The following is a 24,105-nucleotide window of genomic DNA, read 5'->3' as shown; positions in this document are numbered from 1 at the left end:
CCGTACACCTCGTACACACACGGCTCCGCTCCGTACACCTCGTACACACACGGCTCCGCTCCGTACACCTCGCACACACACGGCTCTGCTACATCCACACTGTAAATCCTGACCCCACACATACATACCTCAACCAGCACCATGACAACAGCAAAGCAGAGTCTTGCAGACGGTAGAGGCAAGGCTGAGCGCACAGGACCTGTGATGAGGTCACAGGAGGGGCGGAGTCAGGGGTGACATGATCGGGGGTCTGGACAAAGGCTCCTGATCATGTGACCCCCCCTGACTCCTCCCCTCCTGAGACCTCATCACAGGTCCTGCGAACAGAGCGAGCAGGCAAGCGAGTGCGACGCTGTGAGTGGCTGCGGGGGGGAGGGGGTCTCATCTCATGCGGGGGCGAGGTTGGGGGGCGTGGCGGCTTATCTCCCTGCAGTGCGGGAGGAACTTGAATCTATCACCGCCGTGCCCGCAGAGGGCCGGCGGCAGGAGCAACAGTGGCCGCAGCAGCTGGCAAGCGGCCAGATGATCGGCGCTGCCCGCGGCCCACGTGACAGCGGCCCAGCGGGAAAATGCCCGGTTGGTTATATTGCCAATCCGGGCCTGTGGCAATGTGAGAATCTCCAGTCCCATTCTCATTATTGTTACCTATTTTAATATTTTTTGTGATTACTCCCTCTCGTGGTTGTACAGAAATAGTGCAGTCAATGCTAAGAACCTCCTTCCCTATACAGATGATGGGAGTAGTCTCTTTCCGATAAACCTGTAGCTTCGTATGAAGTTTAAACAGAGTTATCAGCTCTAGACAGACATTGTGTGCAGACTACTAGAAACCTAAGGGGCCAAACCGACCTTGCGTAACTGCAGCTATTTTCGTTTTCCTTTTTTTTTTTTTTTTTTTTGTTTGATGTACAGGTTTCTTGGTCTTCCTAAACCTTTATTGTGTCAAATATGGAGCAACTGCTTTACAGGAAATGGTTGACAGCATCCAACCCAAGTAAGTGTGATTTCCATGTTCACAGGTTAAAGTAAATGTATGCGATCCTAGGAATGTTCATTTCATGCGATCACCTAATAGTTCAGCAAAACTCTGTTTCTTTAGGTGAAATGATCTTTTATGTGGCACAAAAAAACAGTTTTTGATAGCACATCATCCTTTATTTTGGAGGTGGTGATTGTGCAGCTTTGTCCTCCAGCCTATGATAGAAGCCAGCAGTGTGATGGTAGTTTTTCTACTTTTTTACAGGATGTTTGGGATGGTTGTAGAAAAAATAATTATCCCTGAAATCCAGAAAGTATCAGGACCAATAGAGAAGAAAATCTGCGCTGTTGGCATAACCAAACTGCTGACTGAGTGCCCGCACATGATGGACACAGAGTACACCAAGCTGTGGTAAGGGCCAATCACATGTACCAACACACAACTCAAAGCCCCAAGAGGTCTATGTGGTCGTGTGGCTCTGAGGCCAGTATCTGGCTGAAGTTCTTAGGTCAGCTGAGAGCCTTTGTGAGCTCATGTGGTTGCATTATGTTTTGTCTCCAGTGTAGTTTGTTGTATCCCATTTCCATACTTGTATCCTTCCCATTGAGTCATATCTGTTTTTGTGTTACATTGTTCCTCTGTCCTTGCCCCTTTTTCCAGGACCCCATTATTGCAGGCTCTGATTGGCCTTTTTGAGCTGCCTGAAGACGACACCATTCCAGATGATGAACACTTCATCGACATTGAAGATACCCCTGGGTACCAGACTGCCTTTTCTCAGTTGGCTTTCGCTGGCAAGAAAGAGCATGATCCTATAGGTGACATGGTCAACAATCCGAAAATCCTTTTGGCACAGTCTCTTCAAAAGTTGTCTGCATCTTGTCCTGGGAGGGTAAGCTTCCATCAGTGTACCCTGATATGCATATTGATGGTGATGATTTTATGCTGTGCTACACTAATCATGTGTCCTTTCTCCTAGGTCCCTTCCATGATCAGCAGCAGTCTGAATGCAGATGCGCTCCAGTTCCTCCAGGGATATTTGCAGGGTGCCAGCGTGACCCTAGTGTGAAGCACAGCTGCAGAGCGGGGTCATTGTGGAGTCATGTGAAGGTTGCTGCATGGTCAGTGTATTGGTTTTGGACTTTACAACGCAGCTGTTCTTCTTCGGTTAGTGCCACCGTGCCCAGCGCCTGTACTGAGGGCATTGCACGGCGGTCCTGAGGGCGTGATTGTTCCCATCTGTGCCCATCTTATAGCAGTTAAATTATTGTACAGGTGGATTTGACTCTTGTTGGCTGCAACTTTATAGGAAGCACTTATCATCAGTGTCGCCATTTATCCAGTCTTTGCCTCTTTTTTTGTTTTTTCTTTTCTGTGTTTTTCTTTTCCTCCTGAACTGTGAATAAATGAAAGCGTTTGCTTAATATGTTTATTTTTTTGCCATTTATGGTGAAGCTGCTGCGTCTTATGAGGAGTGTCGGATTGAGGAGCTGTTGATCTGCTGATTGACTGGTTGCAAGTATCAAACCTGCATTCTGGTTGACCTGAGCTTAGTGGCCACCTGTATCCTCATATTATAACAAAACATGTCCTCCAAGGTCTTGATACTATTAACCCCTTTATGGCTGTCACCCTTTGTACATCACATTAAGAGAGGGAGATTCATGCTACTAGAAAGACAAGTGGAATAACAGTGGAACTCAGCTGCAATAAAGCAATTTCTGTGTACAGACCAATCCTCATAAGAATTCAGTCAATAATTAGAATTATTCCAGCAGCATGTGACATGATCATTCTGCTCTGTACGGATTGTGATCTGGAATATGCTCCTTTAACATGAGGACCCTATGATGTTTAGTAGAGGATACAAGATCTGTGACGTTAATGTATCAAGAAGTCCCTGGCATCTTAAACTGTCTGAAATGAGCAGATCATTTTCAGACATTACTTTAGGAACTTCCTGTCTGTTGCATGGAAGACAAGATAACCTAAGAACTATGTCTCTGGGACATCCTCATTTTATGGCCTATTGGGCATACACAGAACAGGAGAAGTAGTACTGCGGTGTGTCTGTATGTATCTATAGTTATAAAAAGTGTGTGTATATATTTAGGAGGGTTTGGAAACTTGCTGTTAAATCTTTCTCGTAGCCTTACTTGGGGAATCTGTAGACCATGTATGTACCCTGGTGCTGCCAGGAGGCTGAGACTAAGAATTACAAGGAAGAAAAATTCAGCTCCTCCCCAACAGGCTACACCCACCTACTGTCAACCAAGCTATTCAGTTAGTGCGAAAAGGAGTAGGAAAAGCAGGAAAAAACTATTGTCTACTGACACACACACACACACACACCAAAAAAGCAGTGGTTGGTGCTGTGTCCTCCAATGAAGGCTAAACTAAAGAGATCTTGGGGTAAATACAAAAATTATCTTTTCTTGGTGGCTTCATTGGGGGTTCATGAGACTATGGAACATCCAAAACCAATTTCTAGGGTGGAAAATAAGTATAAATGTGTAAAGGCAATTCCCTTAGGATGTAACTAGTGTGACTTCTGAATAGACTCACTCACCAAGAAAAGGTGTGACCAGAGAACCACGTAGCAGCTTTACAAAGCTGCAAGGTTGAAGCTTGATAGTGAAGAGCCCAGGAAGCCCCCACTGCTTGAGTGGAATGAACCCTCACTTCCAGTGAGATCATTTTGTTCTTGGCTTTATAAACTTCCAAGATGGCAGAATGAATCCAGCTGGCTATGGTCACCTTATAGGCAGAGAGACCTCGGCGAGGTACTCCTGGAATGACAACAAATCTGAATGTCTGAAGTACGCTTTAACCTTCTGGCCAGGTCCCAACATTGTATGGATTTCTCCACATGATTAGAAGGACAGAGTAGGAAGAATTATCTTTGCATTAACCCCTTCCTGACATCCGACGTACTATCCCGTCCATGGGACCCGGGCCCCTATGCCCATGGACGGGATAGTACGTCTACCGCGATCAACGTGGTGAGCGCCGCTGATCGCGACCGGGTGTCAGCTGATTATCACAGCTGACACCCGGCACAATGTGTCAGGGGCGGTCACGGACCGCCCCGACACGTTAACCCCTTGCACACCGCGATCAAACATGATCGCGGTGTACCGGGGGTTAAAGGGAAGCATCGGCAGGGAGGGGGCTCCCTCCATGCTTCCCTGAGCCCCCCACGGCAGCGCAATGTGCAGCGCTGCTGCGGGGGGCTCCTTTCCTGCAGGCCCCCGAATCCAAGATGGCGACGGGGGCCTGCAGGAAGCTGGCTTCCTCAGTGCCTGCAAAGCGCAGGCATGATCTGTGGTGTGACAGATCAGCGATCTGTCACAGGACAGTGATGTCCCACCTGGGACTATTTAATAAAGTTAAAAAAAAAATAAAGTGTTAAAATTTAAAAAAAATCGCCGAATAAATTAGAAAAAAAAAAAAATATTCCCCCAAATAAATCCATTTTTTGGAAATAAAAAAAACAATAAAAGTACACATATTGGGTATCGCCGCGTCCGTAACGACCCGTCCTATAAAACTCTGTCCCATTAGTTAACCCCTTTAGCGAACCCCTTAAAAAATAAAAATAAAAAATGAAGCAAAAAATGATTTATTATCATACTGCCAAACAAAAAGTGTAATAACGCGCGATCAAAAAGACGCATATAAATATCCATGGTACCGCTGAAAACGTCATCTTGTCCCGCAAAAAACGAGCCGCCACACAGCATCATCAGCAAAAAAATAAAAAAGTTATAGCTCGCAGAATAAAGCGATGCAAAAATAATTATTTTTTTATATAAAATAGTTTTCATTGCATAAAACCGACAAAACATAAAAAAAGACCTAAATGAGGTATCGCTGTAACCGTACTGACCCGAAGAATAAAACCGCTTTATCAATTTTACCGCACGCGGAACGGTGTAAACGCATTCCCCAAAAGAAATTCATGAAACGCTGGTTTTTGTTCATTCTGCGTCCCAAAAATCGGAATAAAAAGCGATCGCAAAATATCACGTGCCCGAAAATGGTACCAATAAAAACGTCAACTTGTCCCGCAAAAAATAAGACCTCACATGACTCGGTGGGTCAAAATATGGAAAAATTATAGCTCTCAATATGTGGTGAAGCAAAAACTATTTTTACAATAAAAAGCGTCTTTTAGCGTGCGACAGCTGCCAAATATAAAAACCACCATAAATAGTAAATCAAACCCCCCGTTATCACCCCCTTAGTTAGGGAAAAATAATAAAATAAAAAAAATGTATTTATTTCCATTTTTCCATTAGGGTAGGGTGGTTAGGGCTGAGATTAGGGTTAGGGGTGTGTTGGGGTTCGGGTTAGAGTTAGAATTGGGGGTTTCCGTTGGGCACATCAGGGGCTCTCCAAATGCAACATGGCGTCTGACCTCAATTCCAGCCAATTCTGAGTTGAAAAAGTCAAATGGTGCTCCTTCCCTTCCAAGCTCTGCCATTCGCCCAAACAGTGTTTTACCCCCACATGTAGGGTATCAGCCTACTCAGGACATTGCAAAACAACTTTTGGGGTCCAATTTCTCCTGTTACCCTTAGGAAAATAAAAAATTGGGGGCAAAAATATCATTTTTGTGGAAAAAAATGATTTTTTTATTTTCACGTCCGAGTGTTATAAACTTCTGTGAAGCACTTGGGGGTTCAAAGTGCTCACCACACATCTAGATAAGTTCCGTGGGGGGTCTAGTGTCCAAAATGGGGTCACTTGTGGGGAGTTTCAATAGTTTAGGTACATCAGGGGCTCTCCAAAAGCAACATGACACACGCAGACCATTCCATCAAAGTCTGCATTCCAAAACGTCACTACTTCCCTTCCGAGCCCTGACGTGTGTCCATACAGTAGTTTTCTCCCACATATGGGGTGTCAGTGTACTCAGGACAAATTGGACAACAACTTTTGGGGTTCAATTTCTCCTGTTACCCTTGGGAAAATGAAAAAATTGGGGACTAATTGATCATGTTTGTGGAAAAAATACAATTTTTTTTTATTTTCATGCCCCGGGCATTATAAACTTCTGTGAAGCCCTTGGGGGCTCAAAGTGCTCACCACATATCTAGATAAGTTCCTTAGGGGGTCTAGTTTCCAAAATGGTGTCATTTGTGGGGGGTTTCCACTGTTTTGGTACATCAGGGGTTTTCCAATCGCGACATGATGTCCGATCTCAATTCCAGCCAAAAACGTCAAATGGCGCTGCTTCCCTTCCGAGCTCTGCCATGCGCCCAAATAGTGGTTTACCCCCACATGTGGGTATCAGCGTACTCAGAACAAATTTCACAATAACTTTTAGGGTCCTGTTACCCTTGGGAAAATAAAAATTGGGGTGAAAAGATCATTTTTGTGGAAAAAATATGATTTTTTAATTGTACCGCTGTACGTTATAAACTTCTGTAAAGCCCTTGTGGGTTCAAAGTTCTCACCACATATCTAGATAAGTTCCTTGGGGGGTCTAGTTTCTAAAATGGGGTCACTTGTAGGGGGTTTCCACTGTTTAGGTACATCAGGGACTCTTCAAACGTGACATGGCATCTGATCTGAATTCCAGCCAATTTTGCATTGAAAAAGTCAAACGGCGCTCCTTCCATTCTGAGCTCTGCCATGCGCCGAAACAGTCGTTCCCCCCCACATATCAGGTATCAGCGTACTCAGGACAAATTGCACAATAACTTTTGCAGTCGAATTTCTCCTGTTACCCTTGGTAAAATAAAAAAAAATTGAACTGAAGTATTTTTTTTTTGTGAAAAAAAAGTTAGATGCTTATTTTTTTTTTTAAATATTCAAAAAAATTCCTGTGACGCACCTAAAGGGTTAATAAACTTCTTGAATGTGGTTTTGAGCACCTTAAGGGGTGCAGTTTTTAGAATGGTGTCACTTTTGGGTATTTTCTATCATATAGACGCTTCAAATGTGATGTGGTCCTAAAAATAAAATGGTGGTGTAAAAATGAAAGATCGCTGGTCAACTTTTAACCCTTATAACTTCCTAACCAAAAAAAAAATTTTGGTTCCAAAATTGTGCTGATGTAAAGTAAACATGTAGGAAATGTTAGTTATCAAGTTTTTTGTGTGCCGTATCTCTGATTTAAGGGCATAAAAATTCAAAGTTGGAAAATTGCGAAATTTTCGCCAAATTTCCATTTTTCTCACAAATAAACGCAAGTTATTTGAAAATTTACCACTAACCTGAAGTACAATATGTCACGAGAAAACAATGTCAGAATCACCGGGATCCATGGAAGCGTTCCAGAGTTATGACCTCATAAAGGTACAGTGGTCAGAATTGTAAAAATTGGCCCGGTCATGAACGTGCAAACCACCCTTGGGGGTGAAGGGGTTAAGGTGGAAGGAAGAAATCATCTTGGGAAGGTATGAAGTCAAGGAACGACCACGAACGAACGACCAGAAACACCACCATTATGTCCATTTCAAGCACAATAAAATGACAATGGCAGGACAGAGCCGCTAGTTAAGATACTCGATTATATGAGGGTTTGTCCTTAAATAGCACTAAGATGGCACTTAAACAAACTGAAACTACTTAATGCCTAGTTGTAATTAAACAGGAAAAAATGAAGAGAACCAAAATTCAAATATAACATTTATTAAATAACTTATTAAAATTAAAGGACTCGTCATTAGTACATAAAAATACCCTGGAGGGGAACCGAAATAGATCTACCCACAAATCAAAAAATGCGTAAGCAAGCTCCATGTTACAAGAAATTATATAAAATAAATTGAATGGGGTGAGTAACAAATTAATATGAATCCTAAACTAACCTTATGGCAATGCAAATGTAAAGCAGGTAAAAGGGAAAGGGTATTATAATGATTCATAAAATACACAGTGCCAATAGCATCCCATAATGACTATACCCAAGATCACCTTATAACCTGACACAATCAATTTATCCATATTCAATGTTATGCATAATTTATATGCACATTACCTGAACTGTGGAGCCGTGACAATAAGCACCAGTGAAGGCAGAGTGTGTGGGTGGTCCAGCGATTCGCCCCGACGCGCGTTTCGCAACCTAGTTTCTTCTAGGGTCCTTTAATTATAAAAAGTTATTTATTAAATGTTATATTTTATATTTGACTTTTGGTTCTCTTCATTTTTGCCTGTTTGTTTACAACTAGGCATTAAGTGGTTATAGTTAAGATACTCACCTGATAGAAGTGAAGGCGATGAGGAACACCACTTTCTTGAAAGGCCAGAATGGGGAAATATTGTAGACTGGTTCAAAGGGAGGATGCTGAAAAGCGTTGAGAGCCAGTTTAAGGTCCCAGGGATCAAATGAATGCCTGAACAGAGTGGGGTACTACCTGAGGAAAAATCTTGGCTTGCACCTCAGAAGCAAATTGTCTTTCTGAAAGACAATTGACAGGGCCAAGATCTGGCACTTGAGGGAGCTGAAGTCCAAGCTGGACTTGAGACCCAACCGCAGAAAGGGACAAAGAAACATATAAGCAGGAAATCATTGAGCTTACACCAGCGGAAGAAGACCTTTCATGTACAATGATAGCGCCTACATGATGATGGCTTCTATGGTCTGTACAATGTTGTCAGGGAAAAATGAGAATATTAGAACTGCGGTTTCAACAGCCATGCTGTTAAACTTACCGTAATAGCCGAGAATTTGGGAGAGAAGGGCTCAATGGTTCAGAAAACTCAATGCAACATCTGCTGTAAGTCTGATCACTTCCACGTACTGTGATCTTCTGGGCCAGTCCGGGGTCACGATGATGAGGATGCCTTCTGATCTGGTGTTCTTGAAAACCCTTGAGTAGCAGAGTTAGTGAAGAGAATAGATGAGGGAAAACAGACCAAGGAATGGCCACGGTGTCTGTTGTGACTGCTAGAGAATCACGAGCCATCAGGTGGGCGTCTGGAGTGCCCCACTGGAGACAGATGTGATTGAATAAAGCTGGATGCAGGGACCACTCTCCTGTGTTAGACTTTTGCGATTTAGGAAATCTGCAGTCCAGTTATTCACTCCTGGCATTTGGATTGATAAATGGATGGGATTATTAGTTTCGACCAGTTGAGTCTGAGATGGCTCCGGCTTTGCATGACAACTCAGTTCCTCTTTGGTCATTGATATACAGTTGTGGCCAAAAGCATTGACACCCCTGCAATTCTGTCAGATAATACTCAGGTTCTTCCTGAAAATGATTGCAAACACAAATTCTTTGGTGGTATTATCTTCATTTGATTTGTCTTAAATGAAAAAACACAAAAAGAATTGTCCTAAAGCCAAATTGGATGTAATTCCACACCAAACATAAAAAAGAGGGTGGACAAAAGTATTGGCACTGTTCGAAAAATCATGTGATGCTTCTCTAATTTGTGTAATTAACAGCACCTGTAAGTTACCTGTGGCACCTAACAGGTGTTGGCAATAACTAAATCACACTTGCAGCCAGTTGACATGGATTAAAGTCGACTCAACCTCTGTCCTGTGTCCTTGTGTGTACCACATTGAGCATGGAGAAAAGAAAGAAGACCTAAGAACTGTCTGAGGACTGAGAAACCAAATTGTGAGGAAGCATGAGCAATCTCAAGGCTACAAGTCCATCTCCAAACACCTGAATGTTCCTGTGTCTACCATGCGCAGTGTCATCAAGAACTTTAAAGTCCATGGCACTGTGGCTAACCTCCCTAGATGTGGACGGAAAAGAAAAATTGACAAGAGATTTCAACGCAAGATAGTGCGGATGTTGGATAAAGAACCTCGGCTAACATCCAATCAAGTTCAAGCTGCCCTGCAGTCCGAGGGTACAACAGTGTCAACCCGTACTATCCGTCGGCGTCTGAATGAAAAGGGACTGTATGGTAGGAGACCCAGGAAGACCCCACTTCTTACCCCGAGACATAAAGCCAGGCTGAAGTTTGCCAAAACTTACCTGAAAAAGCCTAAAACGTTTTGGAAGAATGTTCTCTGGTTAGATGAGACAAAAGTAGAGCTTTTTGGGCAAAGGCATCAACATAGAGTTTACAGGAGAAAAAAACAGGCATTCAAAGAAAAGAACACGGTCCCTACTATCAAAGATGGCGGAGGTTCCCTGATGTTTTGGGGTTGCTTTGCTGCCTCTGGCACTGGACTGCTTGACCGTGTGCATGGAATTATGAAGTCTGAAGACTACCAACAAATTTTGCAGCATAATGTAGGGCCCAGTGTGAGAAAGCTGGGTCTCCCTCAGAGGTCATGGGTCTTCCAGCAGGACAATGACCCAAAACACACTTCAAAAAGCACTAGAAAATGGTTTGAGAGAAAGCACTGGAGACTTCTAAGACTTCTAAGGAGGCCAGCAATGAGTCCAGACCTAAATCCCATAGAACACCTGTGGAGAGATCTAAAAATGGTAGTTTGGAGAAGGCATCCTTCTAATATCAGGGACCTGGGGCAGTTTGCCAAAGAAGAATGGTCTAAAATTCCAGCAGAGCATTGTAAGAAACTCATTGATGGTTACTGGAAGTGGTTGGTCGCAGTTATTTTGGCTAAAGGTTGTGCAACCAAGTATTAGGCTGAGGGTGCCAATACTTTTGTCTGGCCCATTTTTGGAGTTTTGTGTGAAATGATCAATGTTTTGCTTTTTGCGTCATTCTCTTTTGTGTTTTTTCATTTAAGACAAATTAAATGAAGATAATACCAAAGAATTTGTGTTTGCAATCATTTTCAGGAAGAAACTGAGTATTATCTGACAGAAATTCCAGGGGTGTCAATACTTTTGGCCACAACTGTAAGCCACAACAATGGCGTTTTTGGACTAGAAGACCTGACAGATGATCCTGCCAATGCGATAGTGCAAGATGAATTGCCCTGAGTTCCTGGATCTTGCTTGGGAGGAGGACTTCATGGCTGTTCCACAGATCCTGCACCATCAACTTCCAGAAGACTTATCCCTAACAGAGTAGGCTGGCGTCCATATATGCGATCTGCCAGTAAATGGGGAGCAAGGAACAACTAAGAAAAGTGAAGGGTGAGTTTCACCACTATAACAGAGACTGTCTTACCCAGAGAAAAGATAAACTATCCAGGGAGAGCACAAACTTGTCCTAGGGGAAAAGTAGCGCCAGCTGCACTAGTCTGGGGTGGAGCTCTGCAAACTGGATTGCTCAGTCCATCGTGATCTGCAGACTCTGTAGCTTTTTGTAATAATGTAATAATTGTCGCTATAGAAGAAAACAGCAGGCACCGCTATTTAGATAATATATAAGATCACCAGGGTTCTACCATTGTACCCATAATCAAGGATTAATGGCAAAATGATGAAAGAAAGCACAATAATGGTGCACTCAACTGGTACAAATGTGAAAAAAGCTTTATTGATAACAAAGGATAACGCACTAATATGATAACATTAAAAACACTAAAAAAACAAACTAACATATAACAGCAAAGATATAGCCACTAGGCACCTGATAAAACAAATAGGGCCTGGTACTGTTTATTAACCAAGTTGCAAGTAAATAATAAATACGGTATAGTATTCCATAAAGGCGATGTATAGAAACAGTAATATCACATTAGGAATCCCACATACAATAAAACAAGGGATCCCACTATACATATCATCATAATAAATATGTTATCAAAAGAAAGGGATTCTGAATCCTGGCCTGTCATGCAATGCTATTGTGACATAATGTTTCACCCAACGGTTATAATTGCATATGCTAGTAAAAGAAGGTGCACCATACTCACCAGGTGTTTAACACAGAGCTGCATGAATGATCCCAACCATCCCAATGTAATAATTATCATTCATGTAGGGGATGACTGCTATCCTCCTGACATGCAAAAGAGCCATGACAGTAGCAATGACCTTTGCAAAAACCTGGGCAACCATGTCAATACCAAAAGGGAGGGTCACAAATTGACTGTGGAATTCATTGACGGCAAAGCTGAGAAACATCTGGTTTGCTGGAAAAATGGGATTGTTGATATAGGCATCCTGAATCTCCATTGAGGAAAGAAATTCTCCAAGTTCCATGGAGACAACAACTGAGCAAAGAAACTCACCTCTGACCTGTGACAAATGCCAGGAAAATTGTTCGGGACGCAAAGAAAAACACATAACATCAGCTGAAATATTGTGTGGCTGTTTCAAGATGTACAATAAGGAGGCACTTGAAGTAAAATGGGCTGCATGGTTTGATTGAGTCGCTAAAACAAAGCCGTTACTGCGCAATCACAAATGCTACAAAGTATCTCACCTACAATACGCAAAACAGCACAGAGACAAGCCTCAAAACTTCTGGAACAAGGTAATTTGGAGTGATGAGATCAAAATTGAACTTTTTGGCCACAACCATAAACTTTACGTTTGGAGATAGGTCAACAACGCCTATGATGAAAGAAACACCATTCCTACTGTAAACCATCTAGGTGGATCGCTGTTGTTTTGAGGATGTGTGAGTTGAAAAGGCACAGGAAACTTGGTCAAAGTGAAAGGAAAGATGAATGCAGCACATTATCAGCAAATACTGGAGGCAAATTTGCAATCATCAGCCCTGAAGCTGTGCATGCGATGTACTTGGATGTTCCAACATGACAACGATCCAAAATACAAGGCCAAGTATACGTGTCATTGGCTACAGCAGAACAAAGTGATGGTTCTGGAGTGGCCATCTCATTCTCCTGACTTCAATATCATTGAGCTACTCTGGGGAGTTCTCAAGCGGGCAGTTCATGCTAGACAGCCCAGGAATTTACAGGAACTGGAGGCGTTTTTCCAAGAAGAGTGGGCAGCGTTACCATCTGAGAAAATAAAGAACCTCATCCACAACTACCACGAAAGAGTTCAAGCTGTCATTGATGTTAAAGGGGGCAATACACAGTATTAAGAAATGAGGTATGTAAACTTTTGATTAAGCCCCCGTTACACACTGTGATATCGCTAGCAATATCGCTGTAAAGTCACCGATTTTGTGACGATGCAGCGATATTGCTAGCGATATCGCTGCATGTGATACTTACCTCCGTCCGGCTCCCCCCGCTGGTTATCGCTGATCGCGCGAGAAGCTCCTGGACCATTTCTCGACGGTCACTTCCTGTGGCGCCGACAAGCGACGCGTGGAGCCGGGAGGGAGGACGCAGGATCGCCGCGTCTGACAGGTAAGTAGCGATCCCCATCCCCAGCGATGTCGCTGGTGAGATCTGCCTGTGTGGCAGCTCACTAGCGACCACCTAGCAATGCACCAGCGATCCTGACCGCGTCATATCGCTGGTCGGGATCGCTGGTGCATCGCTAGGTGTAACGGTACCCTTAGGGTCGTTTGGCTTTCTTCTGGCGACTCAGCCATGCAGTCCATTTTTATTCAAGTGCCTCCTTATTGTGCATCTTGAAACAACCACACCGCTAGTTTCCAGAGAGTCCATTATTTCAGCTTATGTTATTTGTAGTTTTATTTTGCATCCCAAAGAATTTTCCTGGCATTTGTCACAGGTCACAGGTGAGGATGTTACCTTTAGTAGCCATTCAAACCCATTTGTGTCAACTTCTGTGTATGTTATCAGGCCAAAATCAACAAGGGTATATAAACTTGTGATCAGGGTCATTTGGATGTTTTGGGTTGTCATGATTTAAAAAGAGAAAACACGGTAGGTTGACAATAAATCTTTACACCCATCAATCTACTAATGAGTGGAGAAAAGGTTTTGGTGTTATTCATATTCTCTGACAAAAGGCCAAGAAAGCAAAAATTCTGCTGGAGTATGTAAACTATTGAGCACAACTGTATATACATACAGGATAATACAGATACTGAGAATTACACCCAGTATACAGGACAGGAGAAGTGGTACTGTGCAGTGTATATATACAGGATAATACAGTTACTGAGAATTACACCCAGTATACAGGACAGGAGAAGTAGTACTGTGCAGTGTGTATATACAGAGAATACAGATACTGAGAATTACACCCAGTATACAGGACAGGAGAAGTGGTACTGTGCAGTGTATATATACAGGATAATACAGATACTGAGAATTACACCCAGTATACAGGACAGGAGAAGTGGTACTGTGCAGTGTATATATACAGGATAATACAGTTACTGAGAATTACACCCAGTATACAGGACAGGAGAAGTAGTACTGTGCAGTGTGTATATACAGAGAATACAGATACTGAGAATTACACCCAGTATACAGGACAGGAGAAGTGGTACTGTGCAGTGTATATATACAGGATAATACAGATACTGAGAATTACATCCAGTATACAGGACAGGGGAAGTGGTACTGTGCAGTGTATATATACAGGATAATACAGATACTGAGAATTACACCCAGTATACAGGACATGAGAAGTGGTACTGTGCAGTGTATATACAGGATAATACAGATACTGAGAATTACACCCAGTATACAGGACAGGAGAAGTGGTACTGTGCAGTGTATATACACAGAGAATACAGATACTGAGAATTACACCCAGTATACAGGACAGGAGAAGTGGTACTGTGCAGTGTATATATACAGGATAATACAGATACTGAGAATTACATCCAGTATACAGGACAAGGGAAGTGGTACTGTGCAGTGTATATATACAGGATAATACAGATACTGAGAATTACACCCAGTATACAGGACAGGAGCAGTGGTATTGTGCAGTGTATATATACAGGATGATACAAATACTGAGAAGTACACCCAGTATACAGGACAGGAGAAGTGGTACTGTGCAGTGTGTATATATACAGGATAATACAGATACTGAGAATTACAGGACAGGAGAAGTGGTACTGTGCAGTGTATATATACAGGATGATACAGATACTGAGAAGTACACCCAGTATACAGGACAGGAGAAGTGGTACTGTGCAGTGTATATATACAGGATGATACAGATACTGAGAATTACACCCAGTATACAGGACAGGAGATGTGGTACTGTGCAGTGTGTATATTTACAGGATAATACAGATACTGAGAATTACACCCAGTATACAGGACAGGAGATGTGGTACTGTGCAGTGTATATATACAGGATAATACAGATACTGAGAATTACATCCAGTATACAGGACAGGAGCAGTGGTACTGTGCAGTATATATATACAGGTACTGAGAATTACACCCAGTATACAGGACAGGAGCAGTGGTACTGTGCAGTGTATATATACAGAATAATACAGATACTGAGAAGTGGTACTGTGCAGTGTATATATACAGGATAATAAAGATACTGAGAATTACACCCAGTATACAGGACAGGAGGAGTGGGACTGTGAAGTGTATATATACAGGACAATACAGATATTACACTCAGTATACAGGGCGGGAGAAGTGGTACTGTGCAGTGTATATATACAGGATAATACAGATACTGAGAATTACATCCAGTATACAGGACAGGAGCAGTGGTACTGTGCAGTATATATATATACAGGATAATACAGGTACTGAGAATTACACCCAGTATACAGGACAGGAGCAGTGGTACTGTGCAGTGTATATATACAGAATAATACAGATACTGAGAAGTGGTACTGTGCAGTGTATATATACAGGATAATAAAGATACTGAGAATTACTCCCAGTATACAGGACAGGAGGAGTGGGACTGTGCAGTGTATATATACAGGACAATACAGATATTACACTCAGTATACAGGGCGGGAGAAGTGGTACTGTGCAGTGTATATATACAGGATAATACAGATACTGAGAAGTACACCCAGTATACAGGACAGGAGCAGTGGTATTGTGCAGTGTATATATACAGGATAATACAGATACTGAGAATTACACCCAGTATACAGGACAGGAGAAGTGGTACTGTGCAGTGTATATATACAGGATGATACAGATACTGAGAATTACACCCAGTATACAGGACAGGAGATGTGGTACTGTGCAGTGTGTATATATACAGGATAATACAGATACTGAGAATTACACCCAGTATACAGGACAGGAGCAGTGGTACTGTGCAGTGTATATATACAGGATAATACAGATACTGAGAATTACATCCAGTATACAGGACAGGAGCAGTGGTACTGTGCAGTATATATATACAGGATAATACAGGTACTGAGAATTACACCCAGTATACAGGACAGGAGCAGTGGTACTGTGCAGTGTATATATACAGAATAATACAGATACTGAGAAGTGGTACTGTGCAGTGTATATATACAGGATAATAAAGATACTGAGAATTACACCCAGTATACAGGACAGGAGGAGTGGGACTGTGCAGTGTATATATACAGGACAATACAGATATTACACTCAGTATACAGGGCGGGAGAAGTGGTACTGTGCAGTGTATATATACAGGATAATACAGATACTGAGAAGTACACCCAGTATACAGTACAGGAGCAGTGGTATTGTGTAGTGTATATATACCGGATAATACAGATACTGAGAATTACACCCAGTATACAGGACAGGAGAAGTAGTACTGTGCAGTGTATATATACAGGATGATGCAGATACTGAGAAGTACACCCAGTATACAGGACAGGAGAAGTGGTACTATGCAGTGTGTATATATACAGGATAATACAGATACTGAGAATTACACCCAGTATACAGGACAGGAGAAGTGGTACTGTGCAGTGTATATATACAGGATGATACAGATACTGAGAAGTACACCCAGTATACAGGACAGGAGAAGTGGCATTGTGCAGTGTATATATACAGGATAATAAAGATACTGAGAATTACACCCAGTATACAGGACAGGAGAAGTGGTACTGTGCAGTGTATATATACAGGATGATACAGATACTGAGAAGTACACCCATTATACAGTACAGGAGCAGTGGTACTGTGCAGTGTATATATACAGGATAATACAGATACTGAGAATTACACCGAGTATACAGGACAGGAGAAGTGGTATTGTGCAGTGTATATATACAGGATAATAAAGATACTGAGAATTACACCCAGTATACAGGACAGGAGAAGTGGTACTGTGCAGTGTATATATACAAGATGATACAGGTACTGAGAAGTACACCCAGTATACATGACAGGAGCAGTGGTACTGTGCAGTGTGTATATACAGGATGATACAGATACTGAGAATTACACCCAGTATACAGGACAGGAGAAGTGGTACTGTGCAGTGTATATATACAGGATGATACAGATACTGAGAATTACACCCAGTATACAGGACAGGAGATGTGGTACTGTGCAGTGTGTATATATACAGGATAATACAGATACTGAGAATTACACCCAGTATACAGGACAGGAGATGTGGTACTGTGCAGTGTGTATATATACAGGATAATACAGATACTGAGGATTACACCCAGTATACAGGACAGGAGCAGTGGTACTGTGCAGTGTATATATACAGGATAATACAGATACTGAGAATTACATCCAGTATACAGGACAGGAGCAGTGGTACTGTGCAGTGTATATATACAGGATAATAAAGATACTGAGAATTACACCCAGTATATAGGACAGGAGGAGTGGGACTGTGCAGTGTATATATACAGGATAATACAGATACTGAGAATTACACCCAGTATACAGGGCGGGAGAAGTGGTACTGTGCAGTGTATATATACAGGATAATACAGATACTGAGAAGTACACCCAGTATACAGTACAGGAGCAATGGTATTGTGCAGTGTATATATACAGGATGATACAGATACTGACAAGTACACCCAGTATACAGGACAGGAGAAGTGGTACTATTCTCCTTCAATGGAAGTCTTCAAACAGAGGCTGGACAGACATCTGACTGGGATGATTTAGCGAATCCTGCTTTGAGCAGGGGGTTGGACCAGATGGCCCAGGAGGTCCCTTCCAACTCTACGATTCTATGATTCTATGATTCTATGATTCTATGATTCTATGCAGTGTGTATATATACAGGATAATACAGATACTGAGGATTACACCCAGTATACAGGACAGGAGCAGTGGTACTGTGCAGTGTATATATACAGGATAATACAGATACTGAGAATTACATCCAGTATACAGGACTGGAGCAGTGGTACTGTGCAGTGTATATATATACAGGATAATACAGATACTGAGAATTACACCCAGTATATAGGACAGGAGGAGTGGGACTGTGCAGTGTATATATACAGGACAATACAGATATTACGCTCAGTATACAGGGCGGGAGAAGTGGTACTGTGCAGTGTATATATACAGGATGATACAGATACTGAGAAGTACACCCATTATACAGTACAGGAGGAGTGGTATTGTGCAGTGTATATATACAGGATGATACAGATACTGAGAAGTACACCCAGTATACAGGACAGGAGCAGTGGTACTGTGCAGTGTGTATATACTGTATACAGGATAATACAGATACTGAGAATTACACCCAGTATACAGGACAGGAGAAGTGGTACTGTGCAGTGTATATATACAGGATGATACAGATACTGAGAAGTACACCCAGTATACAGTACAGGAGCAGTGGTATTGTGCAGTGTATATATACAGGATGATACAGATACTGAGAAGTACACCCAGTATACAGGACAGGAGCAGTGGTACTGTGCAGTGTGTATATATACAGGGTAATACAGATACTGAGAATTACACCCAGTATACCGGACAGGAGAAGTGGTACTGTGCAGTGTATATATACAGGACAATACAGATATTACACTCAGTATACAGGGCGGGAGAATTGGTACTGTGTAGTGTATATACAGGATAATACAGGTACTGAGAATTACACCGAGTATACAGGACAGGAGAAGTGGTACTGTGCATTGTATATACAGGATAATACAGGTACTGAGAATTACACCCAGTATACAGGACAGGAGAAGTGGTACTGTGCATTGTATATATACAGGATAGTACATATACTGAGAGTTACACCCAGTATACAGGACAGGAGAAGTGGTACTGTGCAGTGTCTATATACAGATAATACAGATACTGAGAATTACACCCAGTATACAGGACAGAAGTGGTACTGTGCAGTGTATATATACAGAAAAATACAGATACTGAGAAGTGGTACTGTGCAGTGTATATATACAGGATAATATAGATACTGAGAATTACACCCAGTATACAGGACAGGAGCAGTGGTACTGTGCAGTGTATATATACAGGATAATGCAGATACTGAGAATTACACCCAGTATACAGGACAGGAGAAGTGGTACTGTGCAGGGTATATATACACGGTAATACAGATACTGAGAATTACACCCAGTATACAGTACAGGAGAAGTGGTACTGTGCAGTGTATATATACAGGATAATACAGATACTGAGAATTACACCCAGTATACAGGACAGGAGAGGTGGTACTGTGCAGTGTATATATACAGGACAATACAGATATAACACTCAGTATACAGGGCGGGAGAAGTGGTACTCCATAGTGTATATACAGGATAATACAGGTACTGAGAATTACACCCAGTATACAGGACAGGAGAAGTGGTACTGTGCAGTGTATATATACAGGACAATACAGATATTACACTCAGTATACAGGGCGGGAGAAGTGGTACTGTGTAGTGTATATACAGGATAATACAGGTACTGAGAATTACACCAAGCATAAAGGACAGGAGCAGTGGTACTGTGCGGTGTATATATACAGGATAATACAGATACTGAGGATTACTCCCAGTATACAGAACAGGAGAGGTGGTACTGTGCAGTGTATATATACAGGACAATACAGATATTACACTCAGTATACAGGGCGGGAGAAGTGGTACTGTGTAGTGTATATACAGGATAATACAGATACTGAGAATTACACCCAGTATACAGGACAGGAGAAGTGGTACTGTGCAGTGTATATATACAGGATAATACAGATACTGAGAATTACACCCAGTATACAGGACAGGAGACGTGGTACTGTGTAGTGTATATATACAGGACAATACAGATATTTCACTCAGTATACAGGGCGGGAGAAGTGGTACTGTGTAGTGTATATACAGGATAATACAGGTACAGAGAATTACACCCAGTATACAGGACAGGAGAAGTGGTACTGTGCATTGTATATATACAGGATAATACATATACTGAGAGTTACACCCAGTATACAGGACAGGATAAGTGGTACTGTGCAGTGTCTATATACAGATAATATAGATACTGAGAATTACACCCAGTATACAGGACAGAAGTGGTACTGTGCAGTGTATATATACAGAAAAATACAGATCCTGAGAAGTGGTACTGTGCAGTGTATATATACAGGATAATATAGATACTGAGAATTACACCCAGTATACAGGACAGGTGAAGTGGTACAGTGCAGTGTATATATACAGGGTAATACAGATACTGAGAATTACACCCAGCATGCAGGACAGGAGAAGTGGTACTGTTCAGTGTACTGTATATATACAGGGTAATACAGATACTGAGAATTACGCCAAGCTTACAGGACAGGAGCAGTGGTACTGTGCAGTGTATATATATACAGGATAATACAGACACTGAGAATTACACCCAGTATACAGGACAGGAGAAGTGGTACTGTGCAGTGTATATATACAGGATAATACAGATACTGAGAATTACACCCAGTATACAGGACAGGAGAAGTGGTACTGTGCAGTCTATATATACAGGATAATACAGATACTGAGAATTCCACCCAGTATACAGGACAGGAGAAGTGGTACTGTGCAGGGTATATATACAGGATAATACAGATACTGAGAATTACACCCAGTATACAGAACAGGAGAGGTGGTACTGTGCAGTGTATATATAAAGGGTAATACAGATACTGAGAATTACACCAAGCATACAGGACAGGAGCAGTGGTACTGTGCAGTGTGTACGAGTATATACAGGATAATACAGATACTGAGAATTACACCCAGTATACCGGACAGGAGAAGTGGTACTGTGCAGTGTATATATACAGGACAATACAGATATTACACTCAGTATACAGGGCGGGAGAAGTGGTACTGTGTAGTGTATATACAGGATAATACAGGTACTGAGAATTACACCCAGTATACACGACAGGAGAAGTGGTACTGTGCATTGTGTATACAGGATAATACAGGTACTGAGAATTACACCCAGTATACAGGACAGGAGAAGTGGTACTGTGCATTGTATATATACAGGATAATACATATACTGAGAGTTACACCCAGTATACAGGACAGGAGAAGTGGTACTGTGCAGTGTCTATATACAGAGAATACAGATACTGAGAATTACACCCAGTATACAGGACATAAGTGGTACTGTGCAGTGTATATATACAGAAAAATACAGATACTGAGAAGTGGTACTGTGCAGTGTGTATATACAGGATAATATTGATACTGAGAATTACACCCAGTATACAGGACAGGAGCAGTGGTACTGTGCAGTGTATATATACAGGGTAATACAGATTCTGAGAATTGCACCCAGTATACAGGACAGGAGAAGTGGTACTGTGCAGTGTATATATACAGGACAATACAGATATTACACTCAGTATACAAGGCGGGAGAAGTGGTACTGTGTAGTGTATATACAGGATAATACAGGTACTGAGAATTACACCCAGTATACAGGACAGGAGACGTGGTACTGTGCAGTCTATATATACAGGATAATACAGATACTGAGAATTACACCCAGTATACAGGACAGGAGCAGTGGTACTGTGCAGTGTATATATACAGGATAATACAGATACTGAGAATTACACCCAGTATACAGGACAGGAGCAGTGGTACTGTGCAGTGTAAATATACAGGATAATACAGATACTGAGAATTACACCCAGTATACAGAGGACAGGAGCAGTGGTACTGTGCAGTGTATATATACAAGACAATACAGATACTGAGAATTACACCCAGTATACAGGACAGGAGAAGTGGTACTGTGCAGTGTATATATACAGGATAATACAGATACTGAGAATTACACCCAGTATACAGGACAGGAGAAGTGGTACTGTGCAGTGTATATATACAGGATAATACAGATACTGATAATTACACCCAGTATACAGGACAGAAGAAGTGGTACTGTGCAGTGTATATATACAGAATAATACAGATACTGATAATTACACCCAGTATACAGGACAGAAGAAGTGGTACTGTGCAGTGTAAGTATACTGGATAATGGAGATCCTGAGCATATTACACCCAGTATACAGGACCAGAGTGGTACTGTGCAGTGTATATAAAGTGGTTTGCAAAAGTATTTGCCCCTTTCCTTATTTCCTATTTTGCATGTTTGTCACACTTAAATGTTTCAGATCACCATACAAATTTAAATATTAGACAAAGATAATAAAAGAAAACAAAAAATGCAGTCTTTAAACTAAGGACTTTATTATTAAGGACAAAGAAATCCAAACCTACAGTTCCCTGTGTGAAAAAGTGATTGACCACTAAACCTAATAACTTGTTTGGGGGTTAAGGTCAGGGGAATTTGCTGGCCATTCAAACAAAGTGATATTGTTTTTAAACCAGGAATTGGTACTTTTGGCAGTGTGGACAGGTGCCAAGTCCTGCTGGAGATTTAAATTTCCATCTCCAAAAAGCTTGTCAGCAGAGGGAAGCATGAAGTGCTCTAAAATTTCCTGGTAGACGGCTTGCGCTGACTTTGGTCTTGATAAAACACAGTGGACCTATACCAGAAGATGACCTTGCTCCTGAAACCATCATTGATTGTGGATACTTAACACTAGACCCTGGAAATCAAGGTCCCAGATTTTGGAGGAAGAGTGGACACTCAGACAATCCAAGCTGCTTGAGGTCTAGTGTGAAATTTCCACAGTAATAATAATAATAAATAATAATAATCTTTATTTATATAGCGCCAACATATTCCGCAGCGCTTTACAGTTTAACAGTTTCAAAACACAAGTCATAAGTAACAACGCTAACAATACAATAATTAAAGCAAAATAAGACGAAATAAGACGACCCTGCTCGTGAGAGCGTACAATCTACAATGAGGTGAGGGAGATACAGAGTACAGGTGTGTATTTACAATGGTGTATTTACAATGAAGGTCCAGCCATCTTGCAGGAGTGAAGGATGGATGGAGATAGTGAATGGGCTACGCACGCACACTTACACAGAGAATGACTTTGATTAGTGAATGTGATAGGCCGCTCTGAACAGGTGTGTTTTGAGGGAGCGCCTAAAACTATGCAAATTGTGGATAGTCCTTATTTCTTGGGGTAGAGCATTCCAGAGGATAGGAGCAGCACGGGAGAAGTCTTGGAGTCGGGAGTGGGAGGTACGGATTAGTGCAGAGGTTAGTCGAAAGTCGTTTGCAGAGCGCAGCGATCGGCTAGGCCGATAGACAGAAATGAGAGAAGAGATGTAAGGGGGTGCCGCACTGTGGAGAGCTTTGTGGGTGAGAACAAGTACTTTGAATTGGATCCTATAATGAATGGGCAGCCAATGTAAGGACTGGCGAAGAGCGGACGCGTCCGAGTACCGATTACCCAGATGGACGATCCTGGCTGCTGCATTGAGTATGGACTGGAGAGCGGATAGTCGAGTGACGGGGAGGCCAATTAATAGAGCGTTGCAGTAATACATGCGAGAGTGGATCAATGCAACAGTGAGGGTTTTTGTTGTTTCCATAGTGAGAAAAGGGCGGATTCTAGAGATGTTCTTTAGGTGTAAGCGGCAAGAGCGGGCAAGGGATTGTATATGGGATGTAAAGGAGAGATTGGTGTTAAACATAACACCCAGACAGCGCACCTGCTGCTGGGGTGTTATTGTGGTACCACCCACGGAGAAGGAAATGTCAGATTTAGGGAGGTTAGTAGACGGCGGGAGCAGAAGAAGTTCAGTTTTGGAGAGGTTGAGTTTCAGATAGAGAGCGGACATGATATTGGAGACTGCGGACAGACAGTCACTGGCGTTCTGTAGTACAGCGGGGGTAAGGTCGGGGGAAGACGTGTATAGTTGTGTGTCATCAGCATAAAGATGGTACTGAAAGCCAAATCTGCTGATGGTCTGTCCAATTGGGGCCGTGTAGAGAGAGAAAAGAAGGGGGCCAAGGACTGAGCCCTGAGGTACCCCGACAGCAAGAGGAAGAGGAGATGACGTGGAGCCAGAGAACAGTAAGTGAT

At 42.1% G+C, this 24,105-nt stretch overlaps 1 protein-coding gene across 6 annotated transcripts in view; it reads left to right on the top strand.

Annotated features, from left to right (window-relative positions):
- The window catches only part of CSE1L (chromosome segregation 1 like), a 90,510-nt gene extending 88,107 nt beyond the window's left edge, over positions 1-2,403 (top strand). For all 6 annotated transcript variants that reach the window (XM_073580524.1, XM_073580521.1, XM_073580525.1 and 3 more), the window contains exons 23-26: positions 913-994; positions 1,244-1,390; positions 1,640-1,871; positions 1,959-2,403. In XM_073580524.1, coding sequence (XP_073436625.1) covers positions 913-994; positions 1,244-1,390; positions 1,640-1,871; positions 1,959-2,048 — 551 coding nt within the window. In that variant the 3' untranslated portion in view covers positions 2,049-2,403. The remainder of the gene's footprint in view (positions 1-912; positions 995-1,243; positions 1,391-1,639; positions 1,872-1,958) is intronic.
- The last annotated feature ends 21,702 nt before the right edge of the window (positions 2,404-24,105 follow it).

This window comes from Dendrobates tinctorius, unplaced genomic scaffold (assembly GCF_039654945.1).
Source record: "Dendrobates tinctorius isolate UK_male_01 unplaced genomic scaffold, ASM3965494v1 ptg000065l, whole genome shotgun sequence".
NCBI classification, from domain to species: domain Eukaryota; kingdom Metazoa; phylum Chordata; class Amphibia; order Anura; family Dendrobatidae; genus Dendrobates; species Dendrobates tinctorius.
The sequence above is the reverse complement of the archived record's forward strand: the minus strand, read 5'-3'. Positions and strand labels throughout refer to the sequence as shown.